The 16,204-nt window shown below is 36.2% G+C and overlaps 1 protein-coding gene across 1 annotated transcript; it reads left to right on the top strand.

The window, feature by feature from the left end:
* The first annotated feature begins 12,944 nt into the window (after nt 1-12,944).
* Nucleotides 12,945-14,221, top strand: LOC123560857 (uncharacterized). The gene is made up of 2 exons (XM_053516836.1): nt 12,945-13,699; nt 13,780-14,221. The coding sequence occupies exons 1-2, from the start codon at nt 12,945-12,947 to the stop codon at nt 14,219-14,221; spliced, it is 1,197 nt and encodes a 398-aa protein (XP_053372811.1).
* Nucleotides 14,222-16,204: the final 1,983 nt, after the last annotated feature.

Here is a 16,204-nt window from a genome sequence, read left to right as displayed (position 1 = left end):
GCCTTTTTAAAGATCAACACGTTTGTGAGGAGTATCTAACATTATATATAAGCATCTGTACTTACCAATTTTAAGTATCGTTCTGCAAATCATAAATTGCCTATTGAGACCGGTCGCTAGTCAAATTCCATACAATGATAGGAAATGTTCCTCATGCTCCAGTGAATTAGGCGGCGAATTTCACTATTTACTTGTTTGTAATCGCTTCAGAGTTAAAATAATCCAGTTTATCCCAGTACATTTTTACAGAAATCCTAACATCATTAAACACAGACAACTTATGAACTGCAAGGATTCAAAAATTCTTAAAAATCTTAGCACATTTGTATCCAATATTATGAAGCACGTTCCGTAGAAATTTGTTTGTATAAATTCAAATATATTCAAGTTAATCACAGTTTAACACAAATGTACTTCTGTTTGTTTGTACAGTTATATAATATCTACTCATTCATAAAGTGCAATTCTCCCAACATTGAATACTTTCCTCGTGACCCTTTATTGATTAATATCGTATTTCTCGTCATTAGACCACAATAATCCGTAAATAGCCAATCGCAAAGCAGACTTGTACCCGTCTATATTTCATATACAACAGTAGCGTTGTATATAAATCGGGTGAAACTTGGGCAAAAAACGCGTGAATTTCGTGTCAATTTACCATCTAACAATACAGGCTAACGCCGGAGTTAAATGACCTTGCAATATTCTCACCAATTATCAATGGGATAAAAAATAAGATTGACTTGGAGGTAAATCCAGTTGACAATGTTTAAATACTAATATCGTAAAAATGACCCCATGTTATTGGATATCAGTAAAAGGGTTCACATGACTGAAATACAAGACTGGAATAACTATACATATAAAAATCAAATTGAATTACAATAAACTACATATCTGTAGTGTAGAGCCAACTGGGTAAATACGTAATTTACACATTCACTGAAACGTTTCCAACAGTTGTAACTTTTTATGTTCATTTATTATAAAATAGACATGTCAGCACGATCCTTACATTTGCAAACAACTGAATAGTGACACCCGTATACTTCTTTATTCATCTCGCTTTACCTTCTTAATTTTTTTTGCGAAAAACTTACGTTATTTTCTTTAACAAAGACATAATCTATCATGTTTATTAAAGTTCAGATCAATAACATTTCCACTCTGTTACTCTTTGTCTTACGCTTTGTATATATTGTGAAAGTCTGTATCGCTAATTCATTCATATATTCAAATTCATCGAAGGAAATATGAGATAAATGATCCATTTACTTCACTTATGTCTTGCTGCTTTTGTATAATCTAGCTGATTGATTAAAATCGTTTCCTTTAATTCGTTTTACATTCATCATTCTCGTGGTAAGTTAATGGATTTAGCAAATGTAATAGTTTGCTGTTTTCAATCTATTGTGTATCATGTAAATCGCTTTTAAATCTGTACATATACTAAAAAATTATCATGATGATTATGAAGTTGATGATGATCGTGATCATGATGGTGATGATACGTCAAAAGAAATAGACTCAGTGGCTTTTCGAAATTTAGTGATTCTACCCTCTTGCTTACATGTTGCATGCAGAGCATTTCGTGTCTTCCTCTTATATTAAGAATGCATAGTCTCTATACTTTATGTGACATTTATTGTGTAAATGTGACTGAAATTCAACAAATCAAACGAATAAATTTGAATATCATTTCCGGTGTACATATTTACAAATTAATCTAATTCTATTTTACATATTATATTCTTCTTAAAATTGATCTTATAAGTAAGTCATGTTGTGAAAAACATTCATTGCGTTTTATAAGGCTCATTCACTGGTTAAGGGTGCAGATGGGTATATTTGGTTCAATGGTAACTGTTTAGGCGGTACTGAGGCTCTATAGGGTTCCCGTAAAACAGTTACCGGAGAGCTAGATATCCGTGCCCATAACTAGTAATAGATCAGTTTTGCTTGCATACCGTATTTTACAATCATAGTGCGTTGCGTAATGAAGGGATATGGGCCGCAGTGATGAAAATATTGACAAATATAGAGACCTTTACCACATTGTAGATTGAAGTGAGTTTTCAATATTTCCATTGTATCTCTTACCGGGCACACGACTGGAAAAAGTTATTAATTCAAAAATATGGCGACTTAAGGGGAAATAAAAAAGTACAGAAATCACATGACTGCCGAATAATTGCAGGTGACACCGTCCTCGAAAACGATATTATAATTGTAATATTGATACATTTAGTGACTGTAATGTTTATTATAGATCTACATTATCTTATTTTTAAAATTATTACTTTTATTTTTTCACGAAATCGTCGGTTTGTCATCTCGTACCTATACTTAAACATGTATGTTTACTGCAGTCTTTGTGAAACAAAACCGGTATTGGTACCAGGTCTGTTATAAGCGTAGCATATAGATAAACCAGATTTGTATGGGAACCAAACCCAAAAACAAAAATTTTAAAACAGGAAAACCGGAAATTTTCTCGTTAAAACTTAAGGTAGCGGGTAATTAGATGCAAAAATTTGGGCACGGGGTTTTACATGTAGCGGTCGAAATATTGCCTTCCCTTATGGCAAAATCAGGGTGGCCATTTTAAAAAATTGCGTGCATTTTTTAGCTTTTAATTAATGGAAAAGAAGGTTTCATAAGAATAAAAAAGTTATCAAAACGAAAGGTTTAACCCCCATGAAAAATAGCATCCCCAAAATCTAAATTTTTCACTTTTGAACAGCCAAAAGATCCGCTGCAAGAAAAATGCTAATTTTTTTGATTCCCCAATTTAATAGTCCTTATTAACGTAGGAAAAAGGGAAGGGGGGCCCCACCCGCTCGTTTTTTCAAAAAATAGCGAAAATTTTCCCCTGGTATCAATCAACAAGCACAGAACCCTTCGGATTTAAATTTTTTCCGCAAAAGGGGTGTCTCATGATCAACAAAGCTACCGCGTTTTTTTCCCAATGACATCAAAATTTTACTGTATCGGTGTATAAATTTTTTGGGAAAAATTTAATAATCATTATCTCTCCCCTTAATTACGACATCCAAAATCACGAAGTTCTTTTATAAAAAAATTTTGAGGGGGCCCAAAAATTCGAAGTGTCCCCTGCTACTTAAAGATTTTTCGAAATGAAAAAAAGAGGGTTTTATAGTTCTGAACTTTATATGTCTTTCGCAAATTAAACCAAAAAAAAAAATGTTTTCAATAGATGAAAAAAAAGTCTGTATGAGAGGTCTAAACGTGCCCCCCCCTAATGCGCAAATTTGGAAAAAATTTACAAATTGTCGCTACGAGAAAAAAAAACGTACAATCATCCGTTTTTACCATTTTTGACATGATTTAACGTATTTTGTTTTAGGAATGATATAAGGGAAATTTCTGCCCATTTTGCGAAAAAAAAAAATGTCCCCCCCCCTTTTTCCTATTTATGGGGTCCCCCCCGTCCGAAACCCCCCCCTGTTTGACAAAATGCATAGCTGGGGGGCCAGATAGCGCTGTGTGGGTTTTAACAAAAAAAAAAATGTGTTTTTACTGAACCAAAACCTTGTTACGGGAGTAGAATCAAAAAAAATCGAGGGTATATTGACTTTTATGCTTTTATGGGGCCTCCGAAATTTTTTTGAGTGCGTCCCGTCGGTAGCTTTTTAAAGTCCTAGAATTTTGAATATCAAAAGAAGGGGTTTTAAAACTGTGAAACCGCACAAGTTTAAGAGTTCTTTAAAAAAAAATTTTGGCGATTTCCTTAAAGGTGCAGGGTACACTTAGAGCGAAAAATTTGGGCACGGACGGTCCTACATTAGCGAGTGAAATATTGCACTTCCATTATGAGCAAAATCAGGGTGGCCATTTTATAATTGCGGCAGTTTGTGTTTTTAAATTTAAATGGAAGATCAAAAAAAAGAAATTATCAAAACAAAAGGTTTAACCACCAAGAAAATAGTGCCAAAACCAATTTTGCACTTTTTGAACAGTGCAAGTCCCGCTGCAAGAAACAATGCTCAATTTTTTTGAATTTCTCAATTTATAGTCCTTTTGAAGTAAGGTATAAACGGAATGGGGTCCCATCCAGCTGTTTTTTCACAAATAGCGAAATTTTCGAGTATCAATAAACAAGCACAGAAACCTCCGTGTTTTGGGAATTTTTCCGCGAAAGGTGTCCATGATCTACAAAGCTACACGTTAGTTTCAACTGACATGAATTTTAATGATCGGCTGTATAAATTTTCTAAAGAATTATTAACCCATTATCTCTCCCCTTTAAATTTACAGACATCCAAAATCACGAAGTTCTATTTATAACAAATATTGACGGGGGCCAAAATTCGAAGTGTACCCTGCTACCTTACTATCTACGAAGCAACGCCTGTAAGATTTTTGAGTTAGTCGCTGGATAGCTACATATTATAGCACGATGCCACGTGGCACAAGCAGGCGTAGGGCTAGACAGAAGTACGTCGGCAATGGGAGAAACCAGCGTTTCAGAAACGCTAGACAAGAACTTGCGGAAGAGGCAAGGACAGGAACCCGCAGGCAACGGGAGACTACAAGCCGCCAGAAATGCCAGACAGGGGCCCGCCAGAGAGGCGAGACAGCCACGGATGCGAGATATGAACCCACTTAAACATAGAAGGATTGTCAATTGCGTGGTGGGGAAAGAGAGGTTTGGGTTAGAGCGAACTTAGACAACACATAGAGACAAAGGTTCTTCTGTCTACACATCCTAGTATTATCATCATCAATTTAGGTGGTAACGATTTACTTAAAATCAAAACTCCAGACATTGGAAATATGATAAGGCAAAAGATAGTTTACTTTAGAGACACCTTTCCACAGGCGATAATTATATGCTTAGATAATTTACCAAGACTGGTCTGGTCAGGATCGGGAGGGGGAAACGCTCCGATCGAAGCTAAACGGAAACGACTGGACAGAATAGGTCGTAAGATCGTATTAGAGTCGGGAATTGGAGACATAATTTTAACAGATATTGATGCTAAAATGGCTTTTTATCGTCCCGACGGAGTTCATTTAAACCTAGTTGAAAAAGTTGTTTTCCTTTCTGTTTTCTTGAATGCATAAGGTATTTAGAACCGTATCTCTTCAGAATTTTCGGGGGATAAATTTATAGAAATTTATTGTGGCGGGGAAAACTTCTGCCGATCGGAAGTTGACTGGGCGTATCATACTTTAGCATTTTTCTATACTAGCTGTTTCATTATCAGTTAAGCCCGCACTCTGAAAGGCATGTTGCTTTAACCATGATGAGAAGTGTCCTAGATTTAAACCTTATATCAGTAAGAGCGGCCTGTCGCTTCTGACTATTGACAATAAATAACAAGTGCTGATTGAATGGGATAAGGCCAAGACTTTTATTATTATAATACCATTACAGAAAATTAATGAAATATCATGGCATATTGTATGAGATAGAAGTATCATGAAATGAAGAATGAATGAAATGATAGATTTCTAGCCAAAATGCATAGAAACAAAATAGACAACGCTATGATGCTGAAGCTCTATGATAAGTACGCATGCACTAGACAATGCAAGGAGAATATTGTGCTAGGCAAGTCCAACTATCGAAAATCCGAGGCAAAGATGCTCAACGAATTCTCAACATATTGATGATGATTTTAGCTCTGATTGCCTAAAGTATGCTAATGATTATGTATACAATATGCCATACCGAAATGCACAAAGTGTGTTGAGGGTCACCAAATATTTTATTCAATAAAATTTGCCCATAAAAAGGTACGCTGGATATCATATCTAATTATTTTAAAAGCCACATACAACATTCATTTCTTTAATAATATCAATTTTTTTCCCGGGTTATTTACTTTCAAAAATATAAGCTTTATTCAGCTGTATTTGACATTATTTCTCTTGATTTTTTCCTAAAACAAACCCAAAAACAAACGCTTCCAACAACTATGCAGCAGTTACATTTCCCTAATAAATTTGTTGGATTTAACCCGAGACACATCAGGCAGTAATCTTGATAAGTCACGTACTTTATAATCCAGCCATTATTCAAGTACAAAATGTATGTAATTAAGTATATTTGAATAGACCAATAGTTTTACTTAATAGTTTTTGCTTACCCTGGTAGCAAAGCTTCCACTTGTTTTCACCAGTCTAAGGTGAAACAAGTTTACCGAGGTAATGCCACTCTGCCACTCCCAGTGTATATTTAGATTTAACAATGTTTCTCATGCCATCCGCCAGCTGGTTCGACAGCGTTCTCATGTCACCCTGCTATTCCTAGTGTACTGTTTGAACGACAATGCTTCTCCCTTGGTTCTGGTATATTAGCATATATCAACAGCACAACGCCTGTGACAAGAGGATGTAGGGAAACTGCATAACAAGCATCTAAATAAAGTAAATCAAATTTTCAAATTTATTTATTTTTTTGTTTGGGGTTTTAACGTCGCGCAATCAAATATCTAAAGAACAGAAATACTATACAGTTATTAGTTTTTGATGAATGATTTCATTATTACGATAAAGTCACAAAGCGCACAGCCCTAGGTTTGGCACTGTGGACAAAAAATTAACTAGATGGCGGCAGTAAGATATTATACTGATACAATACTCAAGAATCAATGTTACTGCAATTCCTGCGCGACTAAACCATTGGCAGTATAATCTGGAATTATTTTCCTACGTAATACATGCAGGCATAGGAAGCATCTAGCACAAAAAAAAAACAAAGTCAGAGTCGCAATTCGAAAGCACAAACGTTAAGATAGATATTACGGACATAAACCAATGTATAGTCTGTATTATATATGGTAGAACAAACAGGACGACTTTAATGGACCAAAAACAACGTGTCAATACCTGTTAGCTTTTACAACAACCACAGCGAACTAGTTTTAATAACAAGCGTTAACATCAATAGTTTGGTCACAATCCTTTGTAGATGGTAGAACAAAAGGGACCAAAGACAACGGTTTAATAACATTTAGCTTTTACCCGACTATTACCTTTAGGTATTGCTACCAAATAAAATATTCTAACTACTTTACCCAATCCAACATAAATTTCTATTGTCCACATGTTATTTTTCTTTACCCATGGCTCAAAGAAATTTCTTTTCAATACCTGCTTAAAAATAAAACAAAACAAAAGATTGACGCTGTATAATGAACAAAGTGTGACACAAATTATACTTAATGAATTAAATTTTTAAAACCATTTCCCGTTTCAGAAGGTCAACATTGTATTGCTGTAAGTATCACCCAATGTACAGTAAAATGCATAGTGCAATCATCATCATCATAACCACCATCACCACCATCACCATCATCATCATCATGTTTTACTTTTGCGTTTACACGTATGATTAATAGCTCATCATCGCCATCATCATCATCATCATCATCATCATCATGAGAATACCATCAAAATGATGAAATAGAACAATTAGTTTTGTATGTTTGTTTAGTCATGTAACGGCGGGCAGTTATCCTAAACAGTGTTTCTGGATTCTGTACCAGTACAAACCTGTTCTCCGCAAGTAACTGCCAATTTCCACACATGAATCAGAGGTGGAGGACAGAACAATTAGTAAATAACAACAATATTATATCTCTTGAGTAACAACGTTAAAAAATGATAATCCTTGTGATCATCATTAAAATCGTCAATTCCAACATCATCATAAGAATTGTCTTGACCACTAGTCGTGTTCATCAACATCGTCCTTTTCTACATAAATCTACTAAATCCGTTCTAGCATACTTTGTACTATCACCATCTGCAACGACAGTAACAAGGCCGTAAAGGACAGCATGATAAATTATCACACTTTCAAAGTATTCAACTGATAGTAGCAACAACCATAGAAAGATTCGTTCTTTCATTATCGAAACTAATCTCTCGAATTTTCAATCATTTGTTTTTAATTGTTGCATTTCATTTGTAATAGAGTGCATATTTAAATCAGTAGTGAAACAAATAGAATGTTGTTGATAATGCTGTTATAAAATATACACGCATTGAGACCTTCGGTCCTCAAATGTTCAAAGACATTTCATTTATTCACTTAGGGTAGTCGTTCAGGTTTGACTGTATAAGCAGTGTGAACATTTGTGTTTTCATCCTAAATTATTAAAATTTTGCGACGTGTCAAATCATTACGTAGACTGGCATTAGTCGTTAGAGTCTAATCATTACATGACAAATGTAAAACGTAGACAATGTCCCAACAAAATGGTAACACACAAAGAATGGTGATTGTTACTACTTTGCAATAGAAACGGGGGTTTCCCGTGAAAAGAACCCAGTTTTTGATATCATAAATAACCAATGATTTTTCGAAATAAATAACGCATGAACTAGTATTTGAAATTATTCATGAGCTTTAGCGAACAATAATCTGATAACTGTATCGATTCAATCATCTTTAATTTAATGAAATACGCAATAAAGTACAAAGACAAAGTTTGTTCAAAAACTTATCTGCAATTTACTTGCATCCTTTCTGTGGCAACATTACTGGAAAACGCAAGCTCTTCAAATATATGATGAACATAATTTTTGTACACGAAGTGTCGACTTGCCTGCTTAGTTTTTTGTGAAGGAATGAACCGGTTTGAAATATAAAACGACCAAAAATGACCACACCCGTGAACTGTTGATTAATCAGGGCACGTTATATTATATGGACTGAATTGAAATAACAGAAGCAGAAATTATAGCTTTGGCGTGCCTACTGAAAAATAACATAAATTTATTTTTCAAGAAAACATAAATTCCTTTAATTGTGTTTGGTTTACGCCGTTTCTCAACAACCTTCAATTATGTTACGGCGGTCTATTAACACAACCTGTCTTTATAGTTTCTAACCAGTTGGCACTCTCCGTAAGAAATTGACAACTTTCCCGCTTCGCGGAACGCTGTAGCTAGTCTGGCTCGAACTAACATCTCCGGATTCGGGGGAAAATTGTATTTAACAATTTATAAAACAGTTGAAACGGATTTAAACCAAATAATAATGCAACAAGCCTTTCAATAAAGGCTGCAAATGAATCCTACAAACAATGTGAACTAGGTGGAAAAAACGCGGGGGAAACGTAGGTTGAAAATGAACTTGGTAGTCAAGGAGTTTTATAATCTTATTTTATTCAAAAACATTTCAGGAACATTTTCAGAATTTTCAGAAAATTAAAAAAAAATCTATGAAGGAGAGAACGAGCTGTAAAACGTTTAATAAGAAGTACCTTTTTTTCATTACGCTTTTTTTTGTGTGTGTAACATGCATTCATGTATACAAGTGTGACAATTAAAATCGGAAAGAAATCTGAAAATGGCTTACAAAATGGCTTACAAAATAAGAATACGCTTAAAATGAAATTTATGTTTTTGTGATTAGCTTATTTTTTCCTTAAATACAAACAGTTCCTTCTGAAATTTTGATGCACAAAATCTGCGCGTGAAAATGGGGCTAGGGGAAAATTTAAGACAATACAGCGAAACCGAAGTCGTACGCTTTTTCGCTCATTTTACAGAAAAATAAATTTATATGACAATTTTAGTGTCTTTTTTTAATCTATGGGACAGTTTTTACAAACTATTTAGTCATTCCGCTCGAAAACAATAATTTCGTAGAAAGATTTTCGCATGATTTTTGCATACAGTAAGCATTCCTTTGGCGAATAGTCGGAGTACATGTTTGAAAATTACACCACCGTATAGGTTTTAACGGGCCTGTTATATTTAATGAAAATATTACTTTTTTAATTGAATGGACGCCCCGAAACAATTAATCGCTGTAAAAATGACACAACTATTTAGGGCTAAATTTAAACATGATTTTTCGACGCCATTTGCGTAAAAAGTGGGCATTTGACATTTTTGATAATTGTACATCGGGTGCGGATGGTGTGGATCAGCTTTTGCTATTATTTAAACATGTTATCAAGGATGCAACTTGTCATACCATGAATTCCCAGTCCAATATTACCACTTTACATTTTCGCAGTAGCGAACTGTAACAAGTCTATAACTGCATGTAGTTTTCGTGTGGCTATCGGTGTGTAACATTATCGTATTCGCATTAACCGTTAATTATAGGCTATAGCATTTATTTTTATCCATCGTTATTACAAGTGTTAAAGACCCACCACGACATAGTGGTCTACTTTTTACTTTCCTCCCACGAACTTATGTGCAAATAATTCTGGTAATACTAGTATAAAAACAGCTATTCTACAAGACGACAGGTGGACAATCTAGGCCCTGTTTTCACAACTTCATCTGCAAACTTATTCAGTCATTCTCTTTCCAGTATAGTTTTATAAACATAGAATAATAACTACACTGTAGAATCAAAGTGTGGTCTTAGATCTACTTAATACATGAAGTACCGTACATACTACTACATTAATTGAATAATATATTTAGGCATTAAATACATTGTCTTAGCTTTATATCGGTTATTGTCAAATTGTAACTAGATACTTGTTATTTCTCATTTCTCCATACAAAAATGTATAATTACCATCATGGAAATACAAAAGATTGCAGTTATTTTGAGGTGTGTCTTTAAGGTAACTTGACAATAGCCACTACTGATCTTGACATTTTATAGGGAAAACTACAAGTATATATAACTCTCAAAATATACTATGTATTTAGAATTGAAGCTCAAACAAGAGATGGCACTATAAGTGACAAACGTCCCCGAAGTGTGCCCAAGAATGCTACAGTTCTCTGCGCAAAATATGCCAGAATAGTGTAGGTATGAATCATTTTGCGACCAGATAAAAAGTTCTCCGAAGGTAACCTTGACCATGGAGTAAGGGTCTGGGTCTTGAGCATGACACACCAACTCATCATAGGGAAGAATTGTGACAAGTAATTTTTGATGAATTACGGAGTTATTGACCGATAAAGGAACATACAGTGTTTACTTCTCAGTGTGCCCTTGACCGGGAAGCTAGGGGTCTTGGGCTTGTGTCTGACATGTCATCTCAACATGGGGAACGTTTATGCTATGTAATTTTAAAATCTCTTCATCGATTGAAGAGTTATGTAACGGACAAGAAACAGACCATGTAAACCGTTAACCTCTAAATGTGACCTTGACCATAGAGCTAGTGGTCTGGTTGGTATGAATGACACGTTTTCTCGTTATGGGGAATATTCATGCCAAGTAATTTCAAAGTTCCTTGATGAATGACAGAGTTACGAACCGGGCATGAAACAGACCCTATTAACTTTTGACTTGACTTCTAAGTGTAAACTTGATCTTGGAGCTAGGGGTCTGGGTCTCGCGCGTAACACATTGCCTCATTATGTTAAACAATTATGCCAAGTTGTTTCAAAATTCCTTCATGGATAACAGAGTTATATACCGAACACGAAAAGGATCCTATTAACTTTTGACTTCTAAGTTTGACTTTGACCTTGGAGCAAGGGATCTGGGTCTTGCGCATGACACATTGTCTGATTATGGTTACCATTTATGCCAAGGTATTTCAAAATCCCTTCATGGACGGCAGAAATGTGGACCGGAAACAAAAACAGACCCTGTTAACATTTGAACTCTAAGTCTGACCTTGACCTTGGAGCTAGGGTTATGGGTCTTGCCCATGACACATTGTCTCATTATGATTAACATTTATGCTAAGTAATTTCAAAACCTCTTGATGAATGGCAAAGTTACGAACCAGACACGAAACAGGCCATATTAACGTTTTACTTTTAAATGTGACCTTGACCTTGTAGCGAGGGGTCTGAGTATTACACATGAAACGTCGTCTCATTAAGGTTACTAGTAATATTTATGCCAAACTATTTCAAAGTTCCTTCAGGGATGGCAGAGTTACCGTCCGGACAAAAATTTACAAAGTAACGGTCGGACGGACGGACAAAATCTGAAAATTGATCCCTCGGAAGCACCGAGGACAAGGCAAATAGTGAATATTACAGACTCGATTTGATTGAGTCCGCATTAGCTCTAGTTGGTTTAATTTGTACACTAGTCAGCAGTGTACATGCATTTACAACTATGCTTTGCACGGAATGTCACGGATCAGAGGGATAGACTGGCTATATTCATCAATTCAATCCGGCAAACTGTAGGGAATCTAAAGTGGTAGTATATTCATGACATGTTTTGAAATTCCCTCTCATTACGCCTTCTTTACCTTAAGTGGTTTATTTTTAGTTGTATTTATATATATTCAAATATCTAGTATATTAAATTAAAATTGAGAATATTGAACTTCTTTTTTTTTTGGTTCTTGATTTCGGGTAAGAAAATAATTACATTTACTTTTATTACGAAATCGTCGGTTTGTCATCTCGTATCTGTACTTAAACATGTATGTTTACTGCAGTCGAAACAAAACCGGTTTTGCAATTTGAGAATCATGTTTTTCCTCTAATCACAACACAAATATTCACTTATTATTTGACGGTTTCGACCTCAGCTGAGGCCATCATCAGAATGCCGAACTGCACGAGATCGGTCATGCTCGATGATTTTCGTCACTTTCTGTGACGAAAACCGAATCGTAGACTCGTGAGAGCTGGTGCCCCCCCCCGTCCCTGTTCATGACCTCTCTATGGACTCGTATGTGTATCGCCTCTTTAATCACCCTGGTCTTGTAATCTGACTCCCGATCAAGTCTCCCAGTCTATCTCATGGTTATTTTGATTAACATGGTCTGTAAATGCTTTTGAAAAAAGCCCCCTACCCCCATCCCACACATCTCCAATTTGAGCAAAGAAGAACGCATTGCCCTCAATGAGTTGAGGAAAGACAATGACATTACAATTCTCCCGGCCGATAAAGGAAAGGCCACCGTAGTAATGAATGCCTCCTCATATGTGAAAAGCTAAAGAAAGACCCTACCCCGGTATATAAACGAAAACTAATATCTTTGCTAACAAGGTTCAAATAGGAGGAAAAGATGACGAAAAGTCAATATAGACATTTGTATTCAACGTCAGAGAATATGCCCCGGATGTACTGCACCCCGAAAATCCACAAGGAAAGTAACCCGTTACGTCACATCGTAGACTACACTGAATCAATAGGAGACAACAGTTCCCGTGCATTAGCCGATCTATTAGGACCTTTAGTGGGACTATCGGAACATCATGTCAAAAACTCTAAAGACTTAGCTGGAAAGATGTGTGAAATAATGATTGAGGAAGATGAGATCTTTGCCTCACACGATGTTGTCTCCCTATTTACCAACACCCCAACAGACAAAGCTTTGGAAATCATTCGGGATAGATTAGAAAATAACAGCACTCTAAAGAAAAGAACTTTATTGACCCCAAGTGACATCATGGAACTGTGTGAATTCATTTTAACGACTACCTTTTTTCAATTTAGGGGTAATATTTTTCAGCAAACGTTTGGCACAGCTATGGGTAGTCCCGTGTCTCCTATTGACGCTAATTTGTATATGGAGTGGCTTGAGAAGAAGGCAATAGCAATAGCTCCAGTCAATTGTAAACCACAACTATGGAAACGTTACGTTGACGATATCCTAGAGAAGATGAATAGGGGAGAAACTCAAAACCTGACTGACCACCTCAACACTGTCAGTGCCACAGACAGCATCAAATTCACACATGAGGAAGAGAACAATGGAACAATACCATTCTTGGACACACTGATTGTCAGAAGGCCGGACGGTAGTGTGAAATTACTGGTGTACAGAAAGAAAACACGCACGGACTAATATCTCCACTTCTCCTCCCACAATCCGTTGCAACATAAACGTTATTTGACAGGTGCAACGATATAGTCACGGAGGAAAATGACAGAAAGAAAGAGGAAGCTCATATAGTGGAGGCTTTGAGAAAATGTGGATATCCAAAGTGGTCATTTCAAAAAGTGAAAAAGCAGATAGAAAGAAAGAAAGACACAAAGAAGAAAGGAAACCCCAAAGACAAAGACAAGGACAGTTCGAAAGGTTTAGTCATCCTACCTTACGTAAAAGGCTTAACAGAGGGAGTATCTAGAGTGCTAAGAAAACATCATATAGCAACTGCGGTAAAACCCAAGCAGACAATACGTAACATCTTGATACATCCAAAGGACAAGCAGGATAAATTAGAAAAAATTGAAATAGTGTACAAGATTCCTTGTAAAAGTTACAACAAAATATACATTGAAGAAACAGGAAGGAACTTTGGAACGAGAATTAAAGAACATGCAAAGGATGTAGAATAAAATAAAAAAGGGGCTTACACAAGATCAACAAGAAAGCAATCTTTAACTGAACTAAACAAAAGTGCAATTACAGACCATGTTAATCAAATAACCATGAGATAAACTGGGAGGGGGCGACAGTAATTGATCGGGAGTCAGATTACAAGACCAGAGTGATTAAAGAGGCGATACACATACGAGTCCATAGAGAGGTCATGAACAGGGACGAGGGGGCCCACCAGCTCTCACGAGTCTACGATTCGGTTTTCGTCACGGAAAGTGACGAAAATCATCGAGCATTACCGATCTCGTGTAGTTCGGCATTCTGATGATGGCCTCAGCTGAGGTCGAAACCGTTAAATCGTAAGTGAATATTTGTGTTGTGATTAGTGGCAATCTGACTAAAGTACCTGATCTTCTAAACGAAGATCTGATAACGACCCATTCACATTCGTCTTCTGTAGATTTTGGATTTCCAGTATTGCTATTTTTATTTTATCCAATCAGACGACTTGTTCGAATGTCAAAGAGTAAGAAAAATGTGCAGTCATTCCAGGGTTCGAACCCCGGACCCGTCGCTTACAAAGCAAGTGGCCTACTGACTGAGCTAAGCGGCTATCTGATACATTACGACATAAGAATTGTAAATATCAAAAGTCAAGGCTACAGGTAGATTTGCAAGATGTTGTAAGTTAGGCTCTGATTGGCTAGCGGAAGTGTCGTTAGAACGAGGCAATGAATAGGTCGTTCTCAGATCCTATGCGTAGCGTAATAGGAGATGTACTTTAGTCAGATTGGATTAGTGGAAAAATATGATTCTCAAATTGGGTTATTACCAACACGATGAACTCTTTCAAGGAAAAAAAAACCGGTTTTGGTTCCAGTCTATTATAAGCGTAGCATATATATAAAACAGATTTGTTCGGGAACCAAACACCAAAATACAAAGATATCTAACACAGGAAACTCGTGCAATATTCTCAGTTAAACTTTACTATCTACGAAGCAACGCCTGTTAGATTTTCCCACTCACCACACCCCAAATCGAAACGATTTAAGCATGCAGTTTTGACAAATTGTTATATTAAATCATAAAGTTCATTTATTTGGTATACAGCTGTATGGTATGTTTACATTTCACTGATTTTACCTTAATGTTTTAAATATGCAGTTTGATACAAGCAAAAATGAATTATCACAGATAATAGGGTTATTACAACAGTAGCTCGATATGGGATGCTGTATTCGGCTCAAGTGGATTTTCACCAGATCGGATCTGACGAGGGGCGCAAGCGCCGAGTGTGATCCGACCTTGCAAAATCTACGAGAGCCGAATATAAAATCCCAGATCTAGCTACTGTTATAATGACCCTTTAATTATATACCTCTACCGTTTTGTTTATTGTTTTGTTATTGAACGAAATCTTTTCCCTGTTGTATTAGGTAAAATTATAAACACGTTTTATTACAAGAGGTGATGACTCGTCATTTGGAGATACTGTGCATGTTTGGTGTTCAGTCCGCATCACTTTACTCTTTGGTCGGGTCTAACTAAAGAGATGGAAGATGCCATGGTAGGTAGTTCCTCCAGCTAACTGGAACTGAGTTGCCCTGATATTCGTCAGGTCCAGAATCATGTTCTGCTGTTACTCTGCCTTCTGCAATGGCATGGAGCACATGCGAAAATACAAAATTATAGAAGACTAGGTTTGACTGAGTTTGTTCATGAGAGGGAACGAAATGTGAAACACCTCTCATGCCTTCTAGCACTTTTTAAAGCGGAATTCTATGAATGAAGACCACATTCCAAAAGGAACAGAAATTGTTAATATAATTATTTACATCAGCATTTTTGTGTTTCACATGTCGATCCTTTAGTTACCGATGTGTGTATAAGGCATTTAGCTGTCGACGATTATTAGCTGACCTGAGCCAAAAGCTCAAGGTGAGCTTTTGCAACCGCTTGATGTCCGCCGTGCGTCGTCATTCCGTCAACAATTTCTA

Source organism: Mercenaria mercenaria, chromosome 10 (genome assembly GCF_021730395.1).
Source record: "Mercenaria mercenaria strain notata chromosome 10, MADL_Memer_1, whole genome shotgun sequence".
Taxonomy (NCBI): domain Eukaryota; kingdom Metazoa; phylum Mollusca; class Bivalvia; order Venerida; family Veneridae; genus Mercenaria; species Mercenaria mercenaria.
Note: the sequence above shows the minus strand (reverse complement) of the source record. Positions and strands in the feature narration are given on the sequence as shown.

What these genes read in the sequence shown, in the direction of transcription:
- LOC123560857 (XM_053516836.1), top strand. Translation starts at nt 12,945, where the DNA reads ATGACGAAAAGTCAATATAGACATTTGTATTCAACGTCAGAGAATATG. An exon ending in GGTAGTGTGAAATTACTGGT is followed by an intron (nt 13,700 to 13,779) that starts GTACAGAAAGAA and finishes GTTATTTGACAG; the next exon opens with GTGCAACGATATAGTCACGG.